At 42.2% G+C, this 19167-nt stretch overlaps 2 protein-coding genes and 1 non-coding gene across 3 annotated transcripts; 2 read left to right on the top strand and 1 right to left on the bottom strand.

Annotated features, from left to right (window-relative positions):
* Window positions 1-1727: 1727 nt before the first annotated feature.
* On the top strand, window positions 1728-7229 carry zmynd19 (zinc finger, MYND-type containing 19). Its single transcript, XM_004538024.5, has 6 exons — window positions 1728-2023; window positions 3064-3123; window positions 3208-3314; window positions 3969-4109; window positions 4258-4438; window positions 4531-7229. The coding sequence occupies exons 1-6, from the start codon at window positions 1973-1975 to the stop codon at window positions 4672-4674; spliced, it is 684 nt and encodes a 227-aa protein (XP_004538081.1). The 5' UTR covers window positions 1728-1972; the 3' UTR covers window positions 4675-7229.
* Window positions 7230-9116: 1887 nt separating this feature from the next.
* Window positions 9117-9189, bottom strand: trnak-uuu (transfer RNA lysine (anticodon UUU)). The gene has a single exon. It is a non-coding gene; the product is annotated as a tRNA-Lys (tRNA).
* A 2436-nt stretch (window positions 9190-11625) lies between these two features.
* Window positions 11626-18690, top strand: tmem141 (transmembrane protein 141). Its single transcript, XM_004538025.5, has 6 exons — window positions 11626-11798; window positions 11954-12020; window positions 13470-13553; window positions 13678-13788; window positions 13991-18099; window positions 18180-18690. The coding sequence occupies exons 1-5, from the start codon at window positions 11745-11747 to the stop codon at window positions 14050-14052; spliced, it is 378 nt and encodes a 125-aa protein (XP_004538082.1). The 5' UTR covers window positions 11626-11744; the 3' UTR covers window positions 14053-18099; window positions 18180-18690.
* The last annotated feature ends 477 nt before the right edge of the window (window positions 18691-19167 follow it).

Below are 19167 nucleotides of genomic sequence, written 5' to 3'. Positions count from 1 at the left end.
TCCAGACAGAAATGCTGTGGTGTGACCTTAAGAGAGCTATGTGTAAATGAATAGTCCGTCATAAAGAAGAGTGGGGTAAAATTCCAGTGCATTTATTTTACACCATATCACAACTGCTGACAAACACAGAATCCAGTATAAGGTGCTGAAAAGCCAAAATGTAATGGGGTTGTGTAGCAAGAAATGCTACACAATGTAGGAAGAAATGCCTTCTATTAACTATGAGCAAATGTTATGCAGTCAGTGAATTAAGTGATTGTAAAAAGAAACCGATCTTTCAAAATACACAAAGAACTATATCAGATTCAGTGCGTCTGTGTAGGTTCTCAGTCGTCCAGGTCATGGTAGGTCTGGCTAGGTCAGCTATATTCCACACATGTAAAGAAAGCTCTTGAAACATGTGGTTATCTCAACTGGGCCTTCATTAAATCATCAAAAATGCACAGAAGAGAAGGGCAGACGCCAACTAGGGACAAACAGAAAGACAGCTGGACAGCAATATTGTTTACCCTTGTGTAGCAGGTTTGTCAGAGAAACTTGGAAGAATTTTCTCCAAACTCCCAAGCACAAGGTAAACAACATAGTGTATGCTGGGCAGTGCAGTGAGGCGTGTTCATACCTCAGTATTAGAGAAACCAAACTGCAAAAAAAACCCACAAACACATGGGCCCAAGACTCATCTCTAAGCCTGCACTTAAAGGACAATGGGCAGTCTTTTGAGGACGCAAATGTTGACATTTTGGACCGAGATGACAGATTGTTCGAGAGAAGAGTGAAGACACCCATCTACATCCCCTGTAAACGACCATCGTTGACCCCATTACCAGAACATAGTCTTGAGATCCCTTCCCAGGCTCTTAAACCCCCTTCCACACTCAGCCTTGACTCAGGTGACTTCAGTAGCTCACATGGGTTGAGCCAAGATCACACAGTGATTTCACCCATAACCCCGGGTGACAGTGAAGATTTCACCCTTTTTTCACACCTTGATGATGTGATTACTCACATGATCAATAACTGGTTAATGACCATATCCATGGCACACAACACTCACTAAGGTTTAAATAACCGGGACTCTCCACCTTTTGTTAGTAAAACAAATTAATCAATGAAAGATAAAACGTCTTCACAAACCTAAAGAACTGCAATTACCTTTTTAAGCTCTCCATATCAGGTTTTTCAATTTGTTTTTTGCTCCTTAGATGCTAAAGTAATAGTAAACTATCATCTGAACACTGGCCAATTTTCTCATTTTATTATGTTTTTGTTCTTGCATTGAGCTATAAACTGAATACACTGTGTACTTTATCCTTGATCCTGAACAGTAAGTGGCCCAGCTTTCTACTGACTCTTTTTTTTTGTCCTTTTCTCTTTATTATATTTATCTCTATTTTTCCAGTCTTATGATGTTCTTGTATCCATGTGTACCAGTTTCTCTTATTCCACTGGGCTCAGTGTTTACCTTATGAATCATTGTTAGCCTCCTCTATAGGCTTACGCAATGCACATTCAATGCCTGTCGCCAAATTTAGCAGCAAACGGCGCATCATGACGTCAAAGCCCTCTGCAATAATCCCACCCAGCCATCAAACATTTCGCGCGAAAATGGCTGGAAGTGGTCACGAGAGTGTGATGACGTTATAACTGAAAATAGGCGGTCTTTTGAAACTGCCGCTTCCTATTTGGCAGCGTGAGGTGACGTGTTGTATTAAAAAGCCTTAACGCCACGCTTGATTGGACGCTGCAGTTAGAGGTACCTCCCGCCCCTCCCAGCAGCGGCAGCTCGTTCGGCTTTCCTGCGCCAGCGGCGGTGTGTCACCGAGGCTGGGCTGCTGCCGGAGAGATCCGGACTCAGAATATACCCAACCATTTAACGCAACCTGGCAAACGGGGCTAAGAGGCGGGTTTTGAACCTGAATACAGTTTAGGCTGGACCCTACGCTTCTTCTTGTCGCCTCCGCCCGTCCTCCTGATGTCGGATTTCAAGCTCGGGATCGTACGGCTCGGCCGTGTGGCCGGGAAGGTGAGCTGGATCCCAGGACTGCCATGTGCGGCCGGGGGAGGGCCCGCGGGGAAGAGAAAAGTCACCAGAAAAGATATAGTTAGCGATGCTCAATCAGCTCTAGCCAACAGAGTTGTTTATTATGAAGCAGTCGCAAATGCGGGAGTAGTTCGGCTTTACCGATTTAAAGGCGTTTGAGCGGATTAGAAAAGCCGGCCGTGCCGAGCCAGACTGGTTTCTCAAACTCCGCCGCTAACGCTAATTAGCATGTAGCGCGTTACGCTAGCCGCTGGCTAACATTTAACGACCAAACAGCGCCAGAAACGTAAACACGTGCTCAGTTTTTGTCACAGCCGCTGTCGGTGGACTGGAAACCCCTCGGCGGTCGTGTCATACCCAAACACTCGGCGGTGCAGTTAGCAGAGCCACGCTAGCCATGTTACTAGGATTACCCTCAAGTGTCGGCTAATGAGGAAGCCATTGCCATCAACTGATTCTTTTGTGCAGTGTGACAAAGCACCGATAGGACGACACTGCCCAACATCTGTGCCTGTGTCGGCTTTGGCTTTAATCGTACTAATTAACGCTTGAAGCAGAAACTGTGGCGAGCGGTGGGTCAGAAAGCGCTCCCAGCTGCTAACGCTGAAGTCAGGGGACACACTGGGAATAAACCGTATTTGAACCGTGAGCAGCCGGTTGCCCACCTGCTGAGTGGCAGGGCTCCGGTCACTCAGCTGTAAACATGATGTCACTCGTGGAAACGCCACACACATGCAATCATAGAAAGAAGAAAGTGTCACACAGGTTTCATCTGCTTCATGTTGTGTTGCTGGAGAAGAGCTCAGGTGTCTGTGAGACAACTGGGACTGCTTCAGAAACGTGTTGCTGCTGTGGTCAGTGTAAAAAGTTTGGAAGGTTGAAACTTGTCCTAGCAGTAGTGCCCCCGTTTATGACTCTGCTAGTGCTAATTCACAAACAATAAAGCTCCCCTGAGAGTGGGGATGCTGTTGTTGCAGTTGTAGGTTTAAACATGAAAATGAACCTGAATTTTCTTATTTCAGACAAAGTACACGCTGATCGATGAGCAGGACATACCACTGGTGGAGAACTATGCCTTTGAGGTAAGCGTGTTTGATTTTTCACTACTGCTCTGATATCCGGATACAGTTGAGAAAAAATATAGAGCAGTGTTTTTCTGTTTCCAGGCACGCATGGAAGTAGATGCAGATGGCAATGGAGCTAAGATCTTTGCTTATGCTTTTGACGTCGGCAAAGGACGCTGGGCAGGAAGGCCGCTGCACGAGCTGCTCTGGTAAGTCTGTTTAAACTGTGTCAAGGTGTTGTTTTTTTCTTCTGTGACTGCATATCGTAGTCGTTTACACACTGCTTTAACAAGCGACAGGTCTCAGGTTTGCAAGCTTGTGGACTTGCATCTGGGATTTAAAAATGGACAACCTGCCAAATCAAACATGTGGAACTGCCTGCTGGAAATGGCTTCTTCTGTGGTTTATCCTCTGCTGGAAAATCTATGAGCATGCTTCTTGTGAAAGCGCCCTCCATTGTAAGGCTCATCTTAGTTTAATCAGTGTTAAAGTTGTCAGATAAGATAAATGGGTGCTCATGAGAATTGCTTCAGCTTAACAAAAGTAGGGGAAGGGGCTAAAATGGCAAAACGAATTCTCTCGGCGCAGCAACACAGGTGTCACTTAAACCATCAACTGTTTAGCGAGCTAGCTTTTCAGTTTTATCACTAGTCGTGAGAAATAGAGGTTGTATAGTAAACTAGTGCATGCTCAAGCTCTGTAGTGGACTTGGCTTTCAATAACGCTTCATATTGGATAAGAAGTGTTCTGAGCTAGCATCAGCTCCTTACTGAGGAGTCCTTGGAATAAACACTCTTCTTATCAAAGGTCAGATTTTCGTCCTGCTGGTTGCAGACTGGCTAACTTTTAATGTCTTTACCCAGGGAGAAGCACAGAGGAGGCATCGCCCCTAGTTTTCAAGTTATCCACATCAACTCTGTGACGGTGGACAACCGACTAGACAACCTTCGACTGGTTCCAGTAGGCTGGAGCCCTAAACCAGAGGAGATTTCCAGCAAGCAGAGGTAAAACATTGCTTATAGGTACATGTGAAAATGCTAGAAAGGACACACTGCTGTTGAGGGGAAATGAGTCTTAAATCCTTTTGTGATTTATTCCAGGGTTATCCAAACAAGTAATGCATGCCGAACATTTCTCATGTTATCTGTACAGAGAGCAGTCCCTCTACTGGCTGGCTATCCAGCAGGTACCAGCCGACCCTGTGGAAGAGCAATATCTGGAGCTGAGTCGCACACGTTACTACAACGCAAATGGGGAGCTGGTGGAGGAAGAGGAGTGTTCTTGCACCTACTACGAGTGTCACTACCCTCCTTGTTCGCTCATTGAGAGGAGGGTATGTATTCCAACTCGTGTAGCAAAGCATTCCCATTCGAAAGCTCCGTGCTCTCAGAGCCAAAGATGATCTTCTTCCTTGTCTTTCCACAGCTGCGGGAGTTCAACATATGCGGCCGCTGCCAGGTGGCGCGCTACTGCGGGTCCCAGTGCCAGCAGAGGGACTGGCCGGCCCACAAGAAACAGTGTCGCGAGCGTAAGCGGGCGCTGGCCCTGGAGTCTGAGCCCGAGCGGTGATCCGTCTTCATCCTTGCTTGGAAGGGGAGGAGGAGGATGATCATCGGGGAGGGAATGGGGTTACACTTGGGAGGGGGAGCGGGGATTAAGTGCGGGGTGGGGGGGGCTTCCTGAGAAGAGACAATGTTGATTGGTTGAGTGATTGAAGGAGTTCAGGACTGAGAAGACGAGGGCACGGAGAGTAACGCAAAAAGACATCTGCCACTTCCCAGGACTGGTAATTCTCCATAGCTTGCTTTTCATGTGGATGACAGGGATGGGATTTTTTTATTTATTTTTTTTCGGTTTGTTGGTTTTTGTTGTTTTTTTGGGGGGGGGGTCTTTGTTTTCTCTCGAGGGAGAACCTCGGGCACTACCTGCTGCTACGGTTTTGTATGTAAGGAGGAGAAAGTCATCTTGTTGATGAACTGAACAAGCTTCTCTGGACCACAGTCGGAATACAGACCGCCGTCATCCCATTGGGTGTCACTTCGTCTGTCCAAACAGGGGACTTGGGGGGCTGCAGCATCTGTCATTCAGCTGGTACAATGGGACATGGACCTTTTCACTGTATCGCTCCCTTTTCTGACCTCTCTCGTGCACACGGCTGCTGCGCTCACAGTCATCGACACTTTAGCTGCCATCGCCGCGGCCTCCCTGTCTGTATTCCCCACACAGCAAACCACGACACAGATTATCAGAGATTTCACAGAGTCCCACTACCAGTATTGTGTGTGTGTGTGTGTGTGAGCGCCTGTGCTGCCAACATGTACAAAAAAGGACTTTGAGGTGGTCACCATTGCTAATGAGTCGAGGTTAACGGACATCTTTGCTCTACTTAAAGGGGGCCATATTACTTAATTTAAAAATGTCCTATTTAATTATAAATTGGTGGTCTGACAGTAAGATCATTGTTCTGTAATAAAGTAGCTGCCAAATAAAGGCGTCACTTTTTTATTTTTTATATATATAATTTTAATGGTTAAAGACTTCAGTTTGTGCTGGAAGTAGGTGGTGTGTGTGTGTGGGGGTTTTTTTTTTTTTTTTTTTAAGAATTTCCAGTTAACATTTAAAAAAAGAAAAGTGGTTTCTATGGAAGCTTGTTTCTGCAACTGTAAAAAAAAAAAAATAATTAAATACATTTGGGGTGGAAACAAACAAAACTAAAACATTTTTAAATTTATTGCATTTATGTTGAAATTTTGACTTATGAACTCAGTCTTCTGAGAAAGTAACTGGCGTTTTTGTTTTGTTTTTCTACTTTGGCAGAAACCAGCTTCAGTATGACCAGTGTTGTTGATGCTCTTACACACAATTTGTCCCAGTAAAAGTGAGCACTGATGGCGTAATATAAAAGCAATTTATTATTTGATGTTCAATAGCTTAACCTGTAAGAATGATCTTTACCAAAGTCTTCTCTGACCTTCCGTAGCTTACCACTCCTGTCAGCTGGTATAAATCCCTCTTGGGCTCAGTTTGCTGGGTTTTTTTGGGGGGGAGGGGGTTGTTTCTTCCGAACAGACACCTGCCTTTTCAAACTGTATTTTTACATCTCCAGGGTTACGCTGAATGTGTGCATTGATTGGCGAGGACGAGCTAGTGCTCAGTTTCTCGCATGTGTGTTTGTAAGGGTTTTTTTTTTTTTGAAGAAAATCTTATCTATGGAGCTATATTTATTTTAAAAAATTGATTGTGAACCTTTCTTTTGTCCTGGTGATATTTGAAGGCATAAGTCATCGTTATAAAAAGTGCTCATTGTGGGACCTTTTTTTTTTGTTGTTGTATATCTGTGAGGTGATGAGGTTAGATGGGCTGAAACATTTCATCGCTGTTACTTGATTTATTTTACTTTCCTGATTCTAGATGGATGATTGAATGATTGAGTTCTGGCTGTTGCCTTCCCAGTGTTTTTTTTTTTTTTTTTTTTTTTTTTTTTTTTTTTTTGTAAATCCCATGAGAACACTGCACACAGTCATGTGACAAAAAAACAATCTTCCACGTGAGAGGTGTCTTGGAGTGTAAAACTTGAATCCCTCCCACGGCCCTCTTTTTGTGACTTTTATTTTGGAAAGTGGTTTGATGAACTGAACCATTTCCTGCTCTGGAGCTTTTTTTTTTTTTTTTTTTTTTTTTATAGACATGGTGGTCCTTGTCGACTTTATCCATAAATCACCTGCCTTCCTTGTGTTACCTACAATGCACACCTGCTTAATGTGTCCTCTTGTTTCTTAGGTGAGAATTCCCAACACTTAATAAGCATGTGTATATGTGATTTATTTGCTTTCCTTGTGTGTGCGCGTGTGTGAATGTGAAAGTTTTTGAACACTGCACTAAAATTTGGCTCTCGTGTTGGCATACCTGTCATAGATGAGGTGAGGGGTGTGGTGTGGATTTGGACAGCGTGTACAGATTGTGTCTAAAATAAATTTTTATTATTTTTTTTTTTTTTTTTGGGTAAAAATATACGCATTAATCACCTAGAAATAAAGAGCTACAATATGTGAATGGAAGTACAACTGGGATAACCGACAGTTGCTTTTCCAATGTTAAATGATAATAAATAAAAATGAACCTCATTTGGTGGAGTTTGGTTTGATGTGCATACAGGGGCCACATACAGTGAGAGCAGGGAGCAGGTAGAGGTATGCACTGCAGAGATCGGTGATAAAAGCGAGACAAGGTGAATGAGAGGGAAGGTGGACAGGTTTAAATACCTGGGGTTGACATCCAACGCAATGGACAGGGCGCAAGAAGGGAGTGCAGGCAGGGTGGAGTGGTTGGAGATGAGTGTCAGAGGGTTATTTGTGAAAGAGGTTTAGAGGAGCATAATGAGACCTGCTGTGATAACAAACAGGAGGCTGCGGTGCAGATGCTCAGTCTTTCTCTGGGAGTTAGGATTACAAATGAGTACATTAGATGGACAGCTCAGCTCGAGTGGGTTTGGACATGGTTTTGGTGCAGAGGAGGGATAGTGTTTTAAGGCGGGGGGGAAAGAAGATCACAGTGGTGATGGAGGCAGATGATCCGCTGTGGTGACTCCTGAACGGAGCAGTTGATTCCTAAAGTGTCTTGATTATCTGAACTCTTGGTATCACAAAGAAATGCCTCCAAGTACTAGAATAATTCATTAATTGAGTGGAGGGGATTCATCTGTGTAACTTTGTCATGCTCCGATCAAAAATATCTACAGTCACCAGTTCGCACCCGAGTTATACTTACAAATGTGCTGTCTTTCTGCTGCCTCAAAACCATACATCATTGCAGGTGTGAGCATCATAGTCCACAGAAACTCCTGCCTGACCTCATCTGTCAACCTGTCCATCACCATCGCAAACGAAAATGAACTCAAAGTCAATACGTGATGTAATCCACCTCCCCATCTTAAACCTGTGTCAATCCTACTGCACTCCTCACCGCAGTCTCACCACCCTCACTCCAGACTTCCTCATACAGTACCACAGTTCCTCTCTTGGCACCAGCCATACTGCTGCTCATCACTTCTCTTCATGACTGAGCATAACAACTCTTTCACAACTCTTTTAGATATTACAGCGCTGCACATCAGCCTGCTTCTTGACCATCAACACTTCATTTCTTCAAGCATGGTGTTAAATAATCTGGTCTTAAAGGCAACTGCTCTCTCTCCACTCTTCATAGCTGCCCTCACTTCCTCTGCACTTTACGATTCTCTAACTTTCCTCACTCAGCATACCCGGGACATCTTTCCCTTTTCTGAATTCACTTACGATTGAGATGAATAGTCACACAAATAGGGTGGCATTGGCAGCATTTGACAAATCAGAAAGGGAGGAGGGAGGTTCACGGATCATATGACTTTTCTTCCGCGGAAAACCATCACTGTGAGTGCCACCTACTCCAGACATGTCATCAAAGGGTAATAAAAAAATCTCTAAAGAGCATAAAAATATACCAGCAAAATCCAACACTGCTGTAAATGCAAATTCATCAGCTTAAATACAGTTTATGATTTCGTCACTGAGTGAGCTCCCAGTGCTGTTGATTATTTATAAGGTGACAGCAGCACATTAGATCTCTGATACTTTAAACTGGATCCATTTAAACATTAAAGCGTGCTGTGGACATCGCTGCAGTTTGTCGCAGATCAAAGTGCGATGAATGTGATTGGTTGAACGGGTTTCCTTTGTGTGTTTCCAGGAGTGTAAAACAAACCAATCAGCCGGTTAGAATGAAGCAGAACAACATTTATAATATTTTTTATGTCATTACGAACATTCCCGCGACAAAGAAACATTACACGACATTTATAAAATAAAATAAAAAGTACAGAAGTAGTACAGAAGAGTCAGGGCTAACCTGCAGTTACTTGGACAAACCAAAATCAGGTACGGGAGAGTCCGCTCGCTACTACTTCTTTCTCCATCTTTACCTCAACTTCCAGCACTTGTTTTCTCAGCTCCATTCTCTTCCGCGTCAAAATTTCTCGCCCGAACAGGGACTTGAACCCTGGACCCTCAGATTAAAAGTCTGATGCTCTACCGACTGAGCTATCCGGGCTCTGACGTGTGTTCAGCTAAAATGTAGACTTTACCAGGATGTAGTGTATTTAGCTATTTTTTTCATGTCCGCTGTATATGTTTCCATTCAGTCCAAAAGACCTCCTGGGGTAAAATATTCTTTTCATTATTATTATTATTATTATTATTATTATTATTATTATTATTATTATTATTATTATTATTGTTTTAATTTAGACCAAACTCTTCACAAATATGCATGTCTTGTAAATAACCCACTAAAATTAATACTAAAGATACAAAAACCAGCTTATGTTCTGTCATGCATATGATGTCTTAAAAGATGCATATAAAATGTAGCTAGTTTGCAATAATGACTGACGTCATTAGTGCTGCCTGAGAGGGGCAGCCAATCAGGAGCAAGTTGCTTTAAATGGAAGGAAAGAGATTATTTTGAACTGTGAATCAGCAAAGCTAGTCCACTTTAAGTAAAAATAAATACACTTAAGAGTATCAAACCCAAAATTTGACCAAAAACATACCAGCTGTATTATTTTACCCCAACTGTCTGAGGCAGAGCTATTACTATTTGATCACTCTGTTTCAAGGCAACAGACCCGGGTCTTAAATAGAGCCACTGGATAAATCAAAGGGAAAGGAAGAAAATAAGTAATCAGATCAGTATTTATTTTCAGTTACATTTTACATTTTATTGTGAAAAATTTCTTTATTAGTTATATGAATGAAAATAGAGAAGCTGAGAAGATTAAAGGGGAAGTCGCTCTTTAATGGAGCTGCTGTCTTCCATCACGTTGCTTTGGCACTGACTGAACCTATTAAGCCTATTAGCTCACTTTTAATCTCAATATTTATGCTCTTATTGTGAAAGTATGATGAATAATAAATGAAACATTATATGCATCATCACAGTCACCACCTTGAGAGCTAATGTTTTCTTACAGTCTATGCTTCATGTATCTCCAGCAGTCCTTTGCCCTTTGTTTTCTCTCCTCTGTAACAAGCAACAGATGTTCGGATGCTCTGCTGTGGCCTCCCTGTAACTCTACCCTTGGTGTTGTTTCTTGGGTCTCAGCAGTTGGATTCTTTCCATCTGCCTGTTCTTTCTCTTCTAGGACAGAAACTGCTCTCAGGTCTTTAAATCTTTTAGGCCACTGTGGTGTCAGAGTTCAACAGACCGGTCACAGACATCAGCAGAGAGTCTGGGCACTTGCAGATTATTGAGATTTGATCTATCTGACATTTTTGTAGTGCTAACAAGAAGAATTTTTATTTCTGAGTATAGATTAGAGACCATTTTGGTGAAGTAGTTCAACAGTGAAGCCCAGTGGTACCCAACAAAGGAGATAAATACAATCCTGAATGAAAAGTTTGATAGTTCAAGTCTGCATTTGTGCTGAAAGCGCCACATGTGGTGGTTTAGGTGCCCTTTGTTATGTGTCTGCTAGGCAAAGAAGTTTGGGTAGCACTGGCTAAACCATCTTTTTTAAACGTCGAGATAACATCCGAAACACCCAGAGGTCAGGTTCTGCACATGCGCACAACAAAGAGGAGAAAACCTTATTCTTATGGAAATGAGGAAAGTGTATTTCCATAAGAATACATTTTTTGCTTTGTGTGTGTGTGTTCCTTGTCTACTGCACGACTTAATGCTGGTATTGTCTGTTGCTCTAAATTGTGGACCTTTACCACTGCAGAAGATAAATCTCCCCATCATGTGTAAGTACAGCACTTAAATTTCTTCAGTCTGGGGGAAAATCTTAAATGGACCCTCTCTAATATATAAGTACTCCTTTCAGAATGAGTGTTTGTTGTCTCTCATATTATATATATATTTTTTCTTACTGTTGAACTTCACAACACCAGGCAAGGATTTTTTTTAAAAAATGTTTTAATCTTCTGGGAGCTTGCATGATTTGTAGCCTCAGTTTCCTGTTCTTAGTTGACAGGAGTGGCAGTCTGCTTCTAGGTTCGGTATGTTATGTATTCAGAGATGTTCTTCTGCATACGTTGGTTTTAACAAGTGGTTATTTAAGTTACCATTGCCTTCTTATCAGCAGCTCAAAGAGTGGCTGTTTTTCCTCAGCCAGGCATTTTCTCACACAGAACCAATACATATTTCCTCTTTCCCCAGAGATGGCTGTGTGGGACAAACCCAGTAGATGAACAGTTTATGAAATCCTGAGACCAGCCAGTCTGGCACCAACAACCACACCACAATCAAAATCTGTTAAACTACCTTTCCTGACAATGCCCACCATGTGGTTGGCTGATTAGATATTTGCGTTAGTGAGTTAGTATATATTTCATTCATGTATGTATTTTCTTGTGTTTTTCTTTCTTGCAACCTCTAAAATGCTACCTTGAGTTAGCAAGGGTGCAGTACCACTCTCCCTCCATTAGATGACGCCACAGTTTTGGACAGACTGCTCTATTTTTCCTTCTTCGGTGTTTGTTGTTCTCAAACACGGAACTTTCATAATAGTACATCTACAGCAAGCTGTGGACTAAGAAGTTAGGGAATGAGTTAAAGTGGTTATTTCTTATATATATAAAAAAGTTACCTCCAGCTTCAACATGGTTAATCTGGGGCTCACCAAAGTGGACGACGCGTTGGTGGCCAAACATCCGGTGGGTTTTGTGTTTGTTTTTATGCGTTTTTATTACCTGTGCACTCTGGAGGACACTGTCCCTCTGCACACTTGGAATAAACCAGCAGCTGCTCACATTGATACAACAGAAATGTGTAACACAGGTGAGAGCTGTTTTTATTTGTTGTCTCTCAGGGTTTGGAGAGCTACGCCGCCTGTCAGTCTCATGCTTTCATGAAGGGGTCTGGGACCTTTGTGCTGGGTAATACTTTTATTTATTATTTATTAAAAGTCACACACTTAAAATAAGAAATATTTCAGTCCATGTTACAATCTTTGACTTTCTCCTATTTGTACATTCTTAATGCTTTCATGCTTTCATCCAAATTCTTGTTGGCTGTGTTGCTCTAACTTTGACCCAGTCAGTGCTGCTGTTTTTATGTGTAATTCTGAACCTCAGTTGTTATAAATTGTTTTCTGCATTGTGTTGACATTTTTAATGAAAATCAAGACACTGAAGTAAGGTCAAAGTGAATGTAGGCAAACAATACAGATGTCAGGATTTGCAGACAGAATGTACCACAAGAGGGAGCTGTATCACCCACAATGATCACACTGATCTCAGCACAGGGAGAAAATGATTATATTATTAAAGTTAAAATAACTATTGTTGTTATTATATCTATTTATGTTTTTGATGTTGCTTTTTAGCATCCTGGACTGTTTTTGTTTTTATGCCAGCAGTTCATACTGTAAATGATTTAATGAAGAAATGATAACAGAAATGTACTGAAGGATACCCAAACATAGCTCTGACAATATACTCACCGATCACTTTGTAATGTACATTGATTTAACTGTTTCTTAATGCAAATATCTAATCAGCCAATCACATGGCAGCAACTCAGTGCATTTAGGCATGTAGACATGGTCAGGACGACCTGCTGGAGTTCAAACTGAGCATCAGTGTGGGGAAGAAAGGTGAAGCTGCTGTCCTAGTAAAAAAAATTGTAACAACCATCTCTATGATTGATAGAGGATAGTGTGAAAAAGACAAAATATCCCGTGATCAGCACTTTTCTGGTTGAAAATACCTTGTTGATGTCAGAGGTTGGAGGAGAATGGCCAGCCTGCTTTGAGTTGATAGGAAGTCTAGAGTAACTCACTGCTTCAGTAACTGACCATGTCCGTTCCTCTGTGACCACAGTGTAACCATCTTCTAATGGCTGTCACAAAGGTCAGGTCATCTTGAACTGGTTTCAAACACAAGGACATAGGACAAAGAAATAAGCCATTTTTGAAGGCCTTGTACTAATAAAGTGTCCAGTGAGAGGATTTATGCCTTTTTTGTCCAAGGGAAACTAGTACACCTACCACCCTCCAAACAAAAGCTTGACTGTTTGGCATTTTCAGTTTTATTCAGAGCCAACAAGAGACAAGAAAGTGAAAGAAAGTGTGGGAATGACAGTGAATGTCCAGTCAGCTGGGAATCAAATCCAGTGCCCACTGCTGATGGCATTTACCCGTCTGTGTCCTACCCACTCAGCTGTCAGGTCATCTGTCATTTTAGGTTTAACCTAGAAATTAGTTTAATTGAAAAAAACAAAACAAAAAAACCAACCAGCAGCAATAAGAAAATCTGCACAGTTACAAGTGTAAATGTTTCTCCCTGGTTTTAGATGTGTGACAGTGAGTTGTGTTGTTGGTGCAGGTGTTGCAGGTTTTTTTGCTATTCAGAAGGCCCTACAGAGGAAGCTTCCTTATCCCCTTCAGTGGAACCTGCTCATTTCAATAGGTGAGGAGTAAAATATTTGGATTGTGCTATTAAAAATACATAAAGAAATGTATTTAGCTCTCAAATGTAGATCTTACATCAGTGCTGCCACTGAAACCACTGTCTCTCCCCTGTGTGCTCTCAGTGGCATCATCAGTGGGCAGTTACGCAGTGACTCGCTGGGAAACGCAGAAATGCTCAGACCTCTGGTTGCTCCTAGAAACAGGCAAAGTCCCAGACAGGTCACCACCTCCAGGTGAGCACAGTGCAGAACTGTATGAAATGTGAATTTAATGTTGTGTTAACTGTTGTCTTGGATATAAGATTGAAGAGTCAACCTATTGAGGTATATAGATTTATGATCAGAAAAGTTATCGGCGCGTATCATTTCATCACTTATGATTCACCAAATGAAGACCGTATGCTTCATCTCTACCTTTCTCTTTACTGTCTTTCAGTACCCCAACAAGAGGAACCAACAGCACCACAGAAGACAAAATATGGTGACGTGATGGAATGAAGAAGTTTCAAACAAATTTTATTATCTACAATATAAAGATTATAAATATGTAAAGAGAAAGAGCTCAGTGGTGCTCTGCACATTTTGCATGGCCCACATGATTGTGTATTATATTTATTCTGGTTGTGGAGCTCTTAAATTTCATAACAGTATCAATGTGTGGATTAAAAAAAAACAAAAACCCTGGGTTTTCCTGACTCAGAGGTCAGGAATTAGTTGTGGGTTTTTAGTAGGAATTAGATGTAATGCTTGTAATCCGGTGTTGTTGTTATTAACAGGGTTCGTACGGGTGCTTGAAACCTTGAAAATGCTTGAATTTTAATGTTGTCTTCTCAAGGTTTGAAAAGTGCTTGAATTTCAGATGTGGTGCTTAAAAGTGCTTGAAAGTGTAACTGTATTTCATTCACCACACATAACTATCTGATTGAATAGTTTTCTTATCAGATAGAGAAATAAAATGAGTCGCAAAATGTAAAAGCAAAATTTCGCCGTCTGGGCTGCCTCGTGTCTGTTTCAACGTGTGACCCCGCCCCTCCGTCGGACAGTCGGGGATGAGTGCGCTAACATACCTGTAGGTTGCTGTTTTAATGAGTGTTTGATGGAACAAATGGCGGAGTTTGCGCTCTCCGGTCGCATGATGAGTCCTAGTAAATAATATTCCAGTGCGTGTACGTTACACACGCTATTTTTATTTTTTTTTAAATTACGATTATTATTTTGCCAGCTGTCAAACTCGCTGGAGAAATGATTGAAATGCACTGAGTGTGATGCAGTATGGCAGCGCTATTATGGAATATGCTGTGAACTTGGCTAACATTACTTAGCAGTAATATGAGTTCATTTACTCAAGTGAAAGCTTTAAACATTAGCCCGATACATAACTAGCCAACTTAAGGCTTTCTGATTAACCCTCTGGGGTCGACGGACCCAGAGTCTCCATTTCAACTTGGGTCGAACGTGCGGACTTCAAACTATGTACCAGGTTTTAAATTGTGTTGATAGGCCACGTAAAGCCGATGTTTGTTTGTTTTTCTCTCTCTTCTGAATAGAACTGGCGTTTACTCCGGGAAGAAACGGTAAAAACAGCCTTTTCCAAGGAGAGCGCTAGCAAACACGCTTTGATTGTGAGTGGAAAAAGAAAAAACACTCCTTCCCTATTGGTGGAAAAATGTACCGTGTGGACCAATCAAAAAATCACATGGCAACATGTGGTATCTGGTTGTTTGGGAAGAGGGGGAAGTTTTAGGAGTGAGCGAAAGAGAGACAGAGAGTTTTGATACGTGAGAGATTTGTGACGTTTACGGTGTTTGGAGTCTCAAGTTAGTTTGTTGTCTTGTGTAGTTAGTGTGCGGTGTAGTCGTTGTTTTGTTTTGTGTGTCAGTTCTACTAGTGAACATCACAGTTGCTGCCTTAAAGCCACCAAAGGCAGATTGTAGTGTAAACACTGAGTGACACACCTGGGGCCCGTTCTTCGTACCTCGCTAAGTAGGTTAGCCGGATTAGATTGTTGACGATTTCGCGTGATCCTGGATCAGTCGGTTCCCCGAAGCTCATCCGGGACTTGCTGTCATAGCAACAGAGCCGTAAGCGTAAACCTGCTCGGGAGCAGGTTTACTTTATGTAAACAGGATTAGATCGCGGCCACGCAGGTATGTCCGCTTCATTTATACGAAAGCAACAGCGATATTTTTCCACTGTTTCACCATAAATAAATATTATCAATGTAACTAAAGACAATGCAGCACTTGATCCTTTTATTGATGTCACACAGATACATACAGGTCATTTCCTAAAAAAGGGAAATGAACTATTAACATTCTATTACATGTATGTGATTATTACAGATGTAATTCATATTTCAGAGTAGTAATTGTAAATTACTTCGTGTAATCAAGATGAGAGACCACGGCTATAAAAGCGAAGGTGGATTTGGGAAGCCTGTCGCAGCCATGTCCTGTCCGTATACGCGACCAACCCATTGCGGAAGGTGCAAGATTGATAAGGAGAGTCCTCAGAATTCAGCGTATATTGCGGGATAGACAGGATCCTTTAGCTCAGCGCGACAGTGTGCTCATAGAGAGATATCGATATTCCCGTGAGGGTATTATTTACTTAACCAACTTGTTGACGAGGGGGTGCAGGACCACCACCTGTCTTTTTTTCCTCTGCCCTTTTCTTGGTTGCTGTTATGAACAAACTAACAGAGTATTACAGGCCAGTATTACCTTGCCAAGAGACGCAAAGCAATCTAAGAGATAAATATTACCATTCTGTAGAATACTCCTGTATTCCACTTTTACTTGTTCCCATGTTCTTGTGGGTCCTGTTGTGGCTCTAATGTGAAAGGGGATATAATATAACATATTATAATATAATATAATGCCATATGATATTGGACAATATAGTGTCATATGATAGATCTACCCTACCGCCTACTGGTGTTGGCCAGAGGGGCCGATGGCGCGATATGGCAGCCTGGCTACAACCGTAGCTGCCTCCACCAGTGTGTGAATGTGGGAGTGAATGAATAGTGGTATCGTAAAGCGCTTTGGGTGCCTTGGAAAGCGCTATATAAATCCAATCCATTATTATTATTATTATTAAATTACCTACGAGTTTGATTTGTCAGCAACTTTCTGCCAGCCCTCTCTCCTTGCTTTTGCAGCCTTTGCAGTGTTCTCTTGCGTTTTAATTAAACTCTGAAACTCCTGAAATCCCTCACTCATGAGTTCTTGCTCTGCTGCCGGAAAATACCGAGCACGCCCCTTCGACATTTTCGCCGACCAATCAGCGGGTTGCCGATCAATGTTTCTACTATCGATGCGTAGCCCCTTTTACGACACCCAGTGATGTCACATTCCTGCGTCCAGCTGTAGTAATCGTCAACAGCAGGTGTGTTCGGGGAACCGGATTAGCGAGCTCACGGTTAGCGCGATGATTTGATCTTGGATGTGTCATTTGATCTTGGATGTAGTAAGCGACGTACGAAGAACGGGCCCCAGGGCCCTGTTTCAGGAAGCCGGTTTAGTGGAAAAACTGAGTAAGTATACCCTGAGTTAACGAAAACTCTGGGTTTTCGGTTTCACAAAGCGAGTTCAGCTGCAGCCTGAGTGAGTCACTATGACGACACACGCCGTGAAGCTAACCTGCCCCCTAGCAGGTTTACTACAACTAACCCTGACTGTCTCCGCCCCTTTGTCGGAAACCTGACAGTAGGAAGTGTCGGACATGGCGTGCCACTTCCTTGAAGAGCCAGTAGATCGTGAAGCCCAAATTCTTCGCAGAGCTCTCCGCCGGGAGAGAGTGATCAGAGCGCGTTCGGACATTTTATCATTTCCTGATGATTTTCTGTGCGAACGTTACCGTTTCTCAGCACAATCTATAAGTTATTTGGATAACATCCTCAGGCCATATATTACGCATGTGACACATCGCGGACATGCTCTCAGTTCATTGCATATTATTTGTATTGCACTTCGGTTTTTTGCAAACGGGAGCTTTCTGTATAATATTGGTGACGCTGAGCACGTTTCCAAGGCTACCGTCTGTCGGGCAGTCAGGAATGTTACAGTTGCACTGAAACGTCTCCTGTACCCGTCTGTGGTGTTCCCCGGTCACAGACCCACAAGATTCATCAAAGAGGGATGCCACAAAATTGCAGGTATCAGGATGAACGAAACTTAATTCATGATGTGGTGATATTTGAACTACTACTTAAATTTTACATTTATTCTCACGGTTCCCAGGCGTGATTGGCTGTACAGATGGCACTCACATTCCAATCATTGCTCCTTCAGTAAATGAAGGAGACTATGTGAACAGGAAGTCTTTCCACAGCATTAATGTACAGGTACATAGTTCCCTGTAGCATTTCAAACTAACAAATTATTTCATTATAGTAATGGATGCTAATTTGTGTTCTCTGCACTGTGAAGATCATATGTGATGCTGCCAACATTATCACAAATGTGGAAGCCAAGTGGCCAGGCTCTGTCCATGACTCACAAATATTCCGTGAATGTACACTGAGCACAAAATTTGGACATGGTGAGTTGAGAATACTTTAAAATATATAAAGACCAATTGCTTCAGGGACATTTGAACTGAAGTGTATCCTTCTGTCTTAGGAGAGTTCACTGGCTACTTGCTTGGTGATAGGGGGTATCCATGTTTACCCTATTTGCTTACCCCTTACCCTGACCCTGAACCGGGCCCACAGCAGCGATATAATCTGGCTAATTGCAGGACAAGAGCCAGAATTGAAATGACTATCGGAATGCTTAAGGCCCGGTTCCAGTGCCTGCAAAGACTCAGGGTCACCCCAGAAAGGGCATGTGACATTATTGTGGCATGTGTGATTCTTCACAACATTGCCACAATTAGAGGAGAACACTGTCCTTCTGAACCAAACATCAGCAGTGATCCAAACCATGAACATCCTGACCCTCCCACGGACATACAAGATGGAAGCGCAGTCAGAGACACCATATGTCACAATCATTTCTTTTGACCCATCACCTCAACATGTTGAAAGAAGAATAAAGAGATTTTTTGTTCAACTGGCTTTATTGGTCGCCTGTATTTCCTGTACACAAAGTATTAAAAGATGTAAACCTCATAAAGTGTCTCTGTTGCTTCCTCCTCTGTAACAGCTGTCAATGTTTCTTCATTATTTTCCTGTAGTAAAGAAATAGACAACATTGCTGTTCTACTGTAAACTCATATAATCTGTGGAGTATTACTCACAACTGCATGTTGGTCTGGCTCAACAGGAGGCTGCACCAGATGCAGTACACCACCACCATCAACTGATAGAATATGAGGTTTATACAGGTCACTTATAACTTACAAGGGACCAAATGGCAATTAACAAACATACCAATCACCTTACACTTCATTGTCATTATGCTCTCAAAGACAACCAAGGCTGAGGGAAGGCAAAATCAGTAGGAAAATAACTTCACTACAAAATAATCCATTATGGTAAAGAGTTTATCAAATGAATGAGCAGCACTGCAAAGGTGACTGTGAAGAAAGGATGTATGCACATCATGTATTATTTTGAATTTACCCCTTATGTAGGCACTTGTGTCTTGCGGGGTTATTGCCTCAGAG

Source organism: Maylandia zebra, linkage group LG7 (genome assembly GCF_041146795.1).
Source record: "Maylandia zebra isolate NMK-2024a linkage group LG7, Mzebra_GT3a, whole genome shotgun sequence".
Taxonomy (NCBI): Eukaryota; Metazoa; Chordata; class Actinopteri; order Cichliformes; family Cichlidae; genus Maylandia; species Maylandia zebra.
Note: the sequence above shows the minus strand (reverse complement) of the source record. Positions and strands in the feature narration are given on the sequence as shown.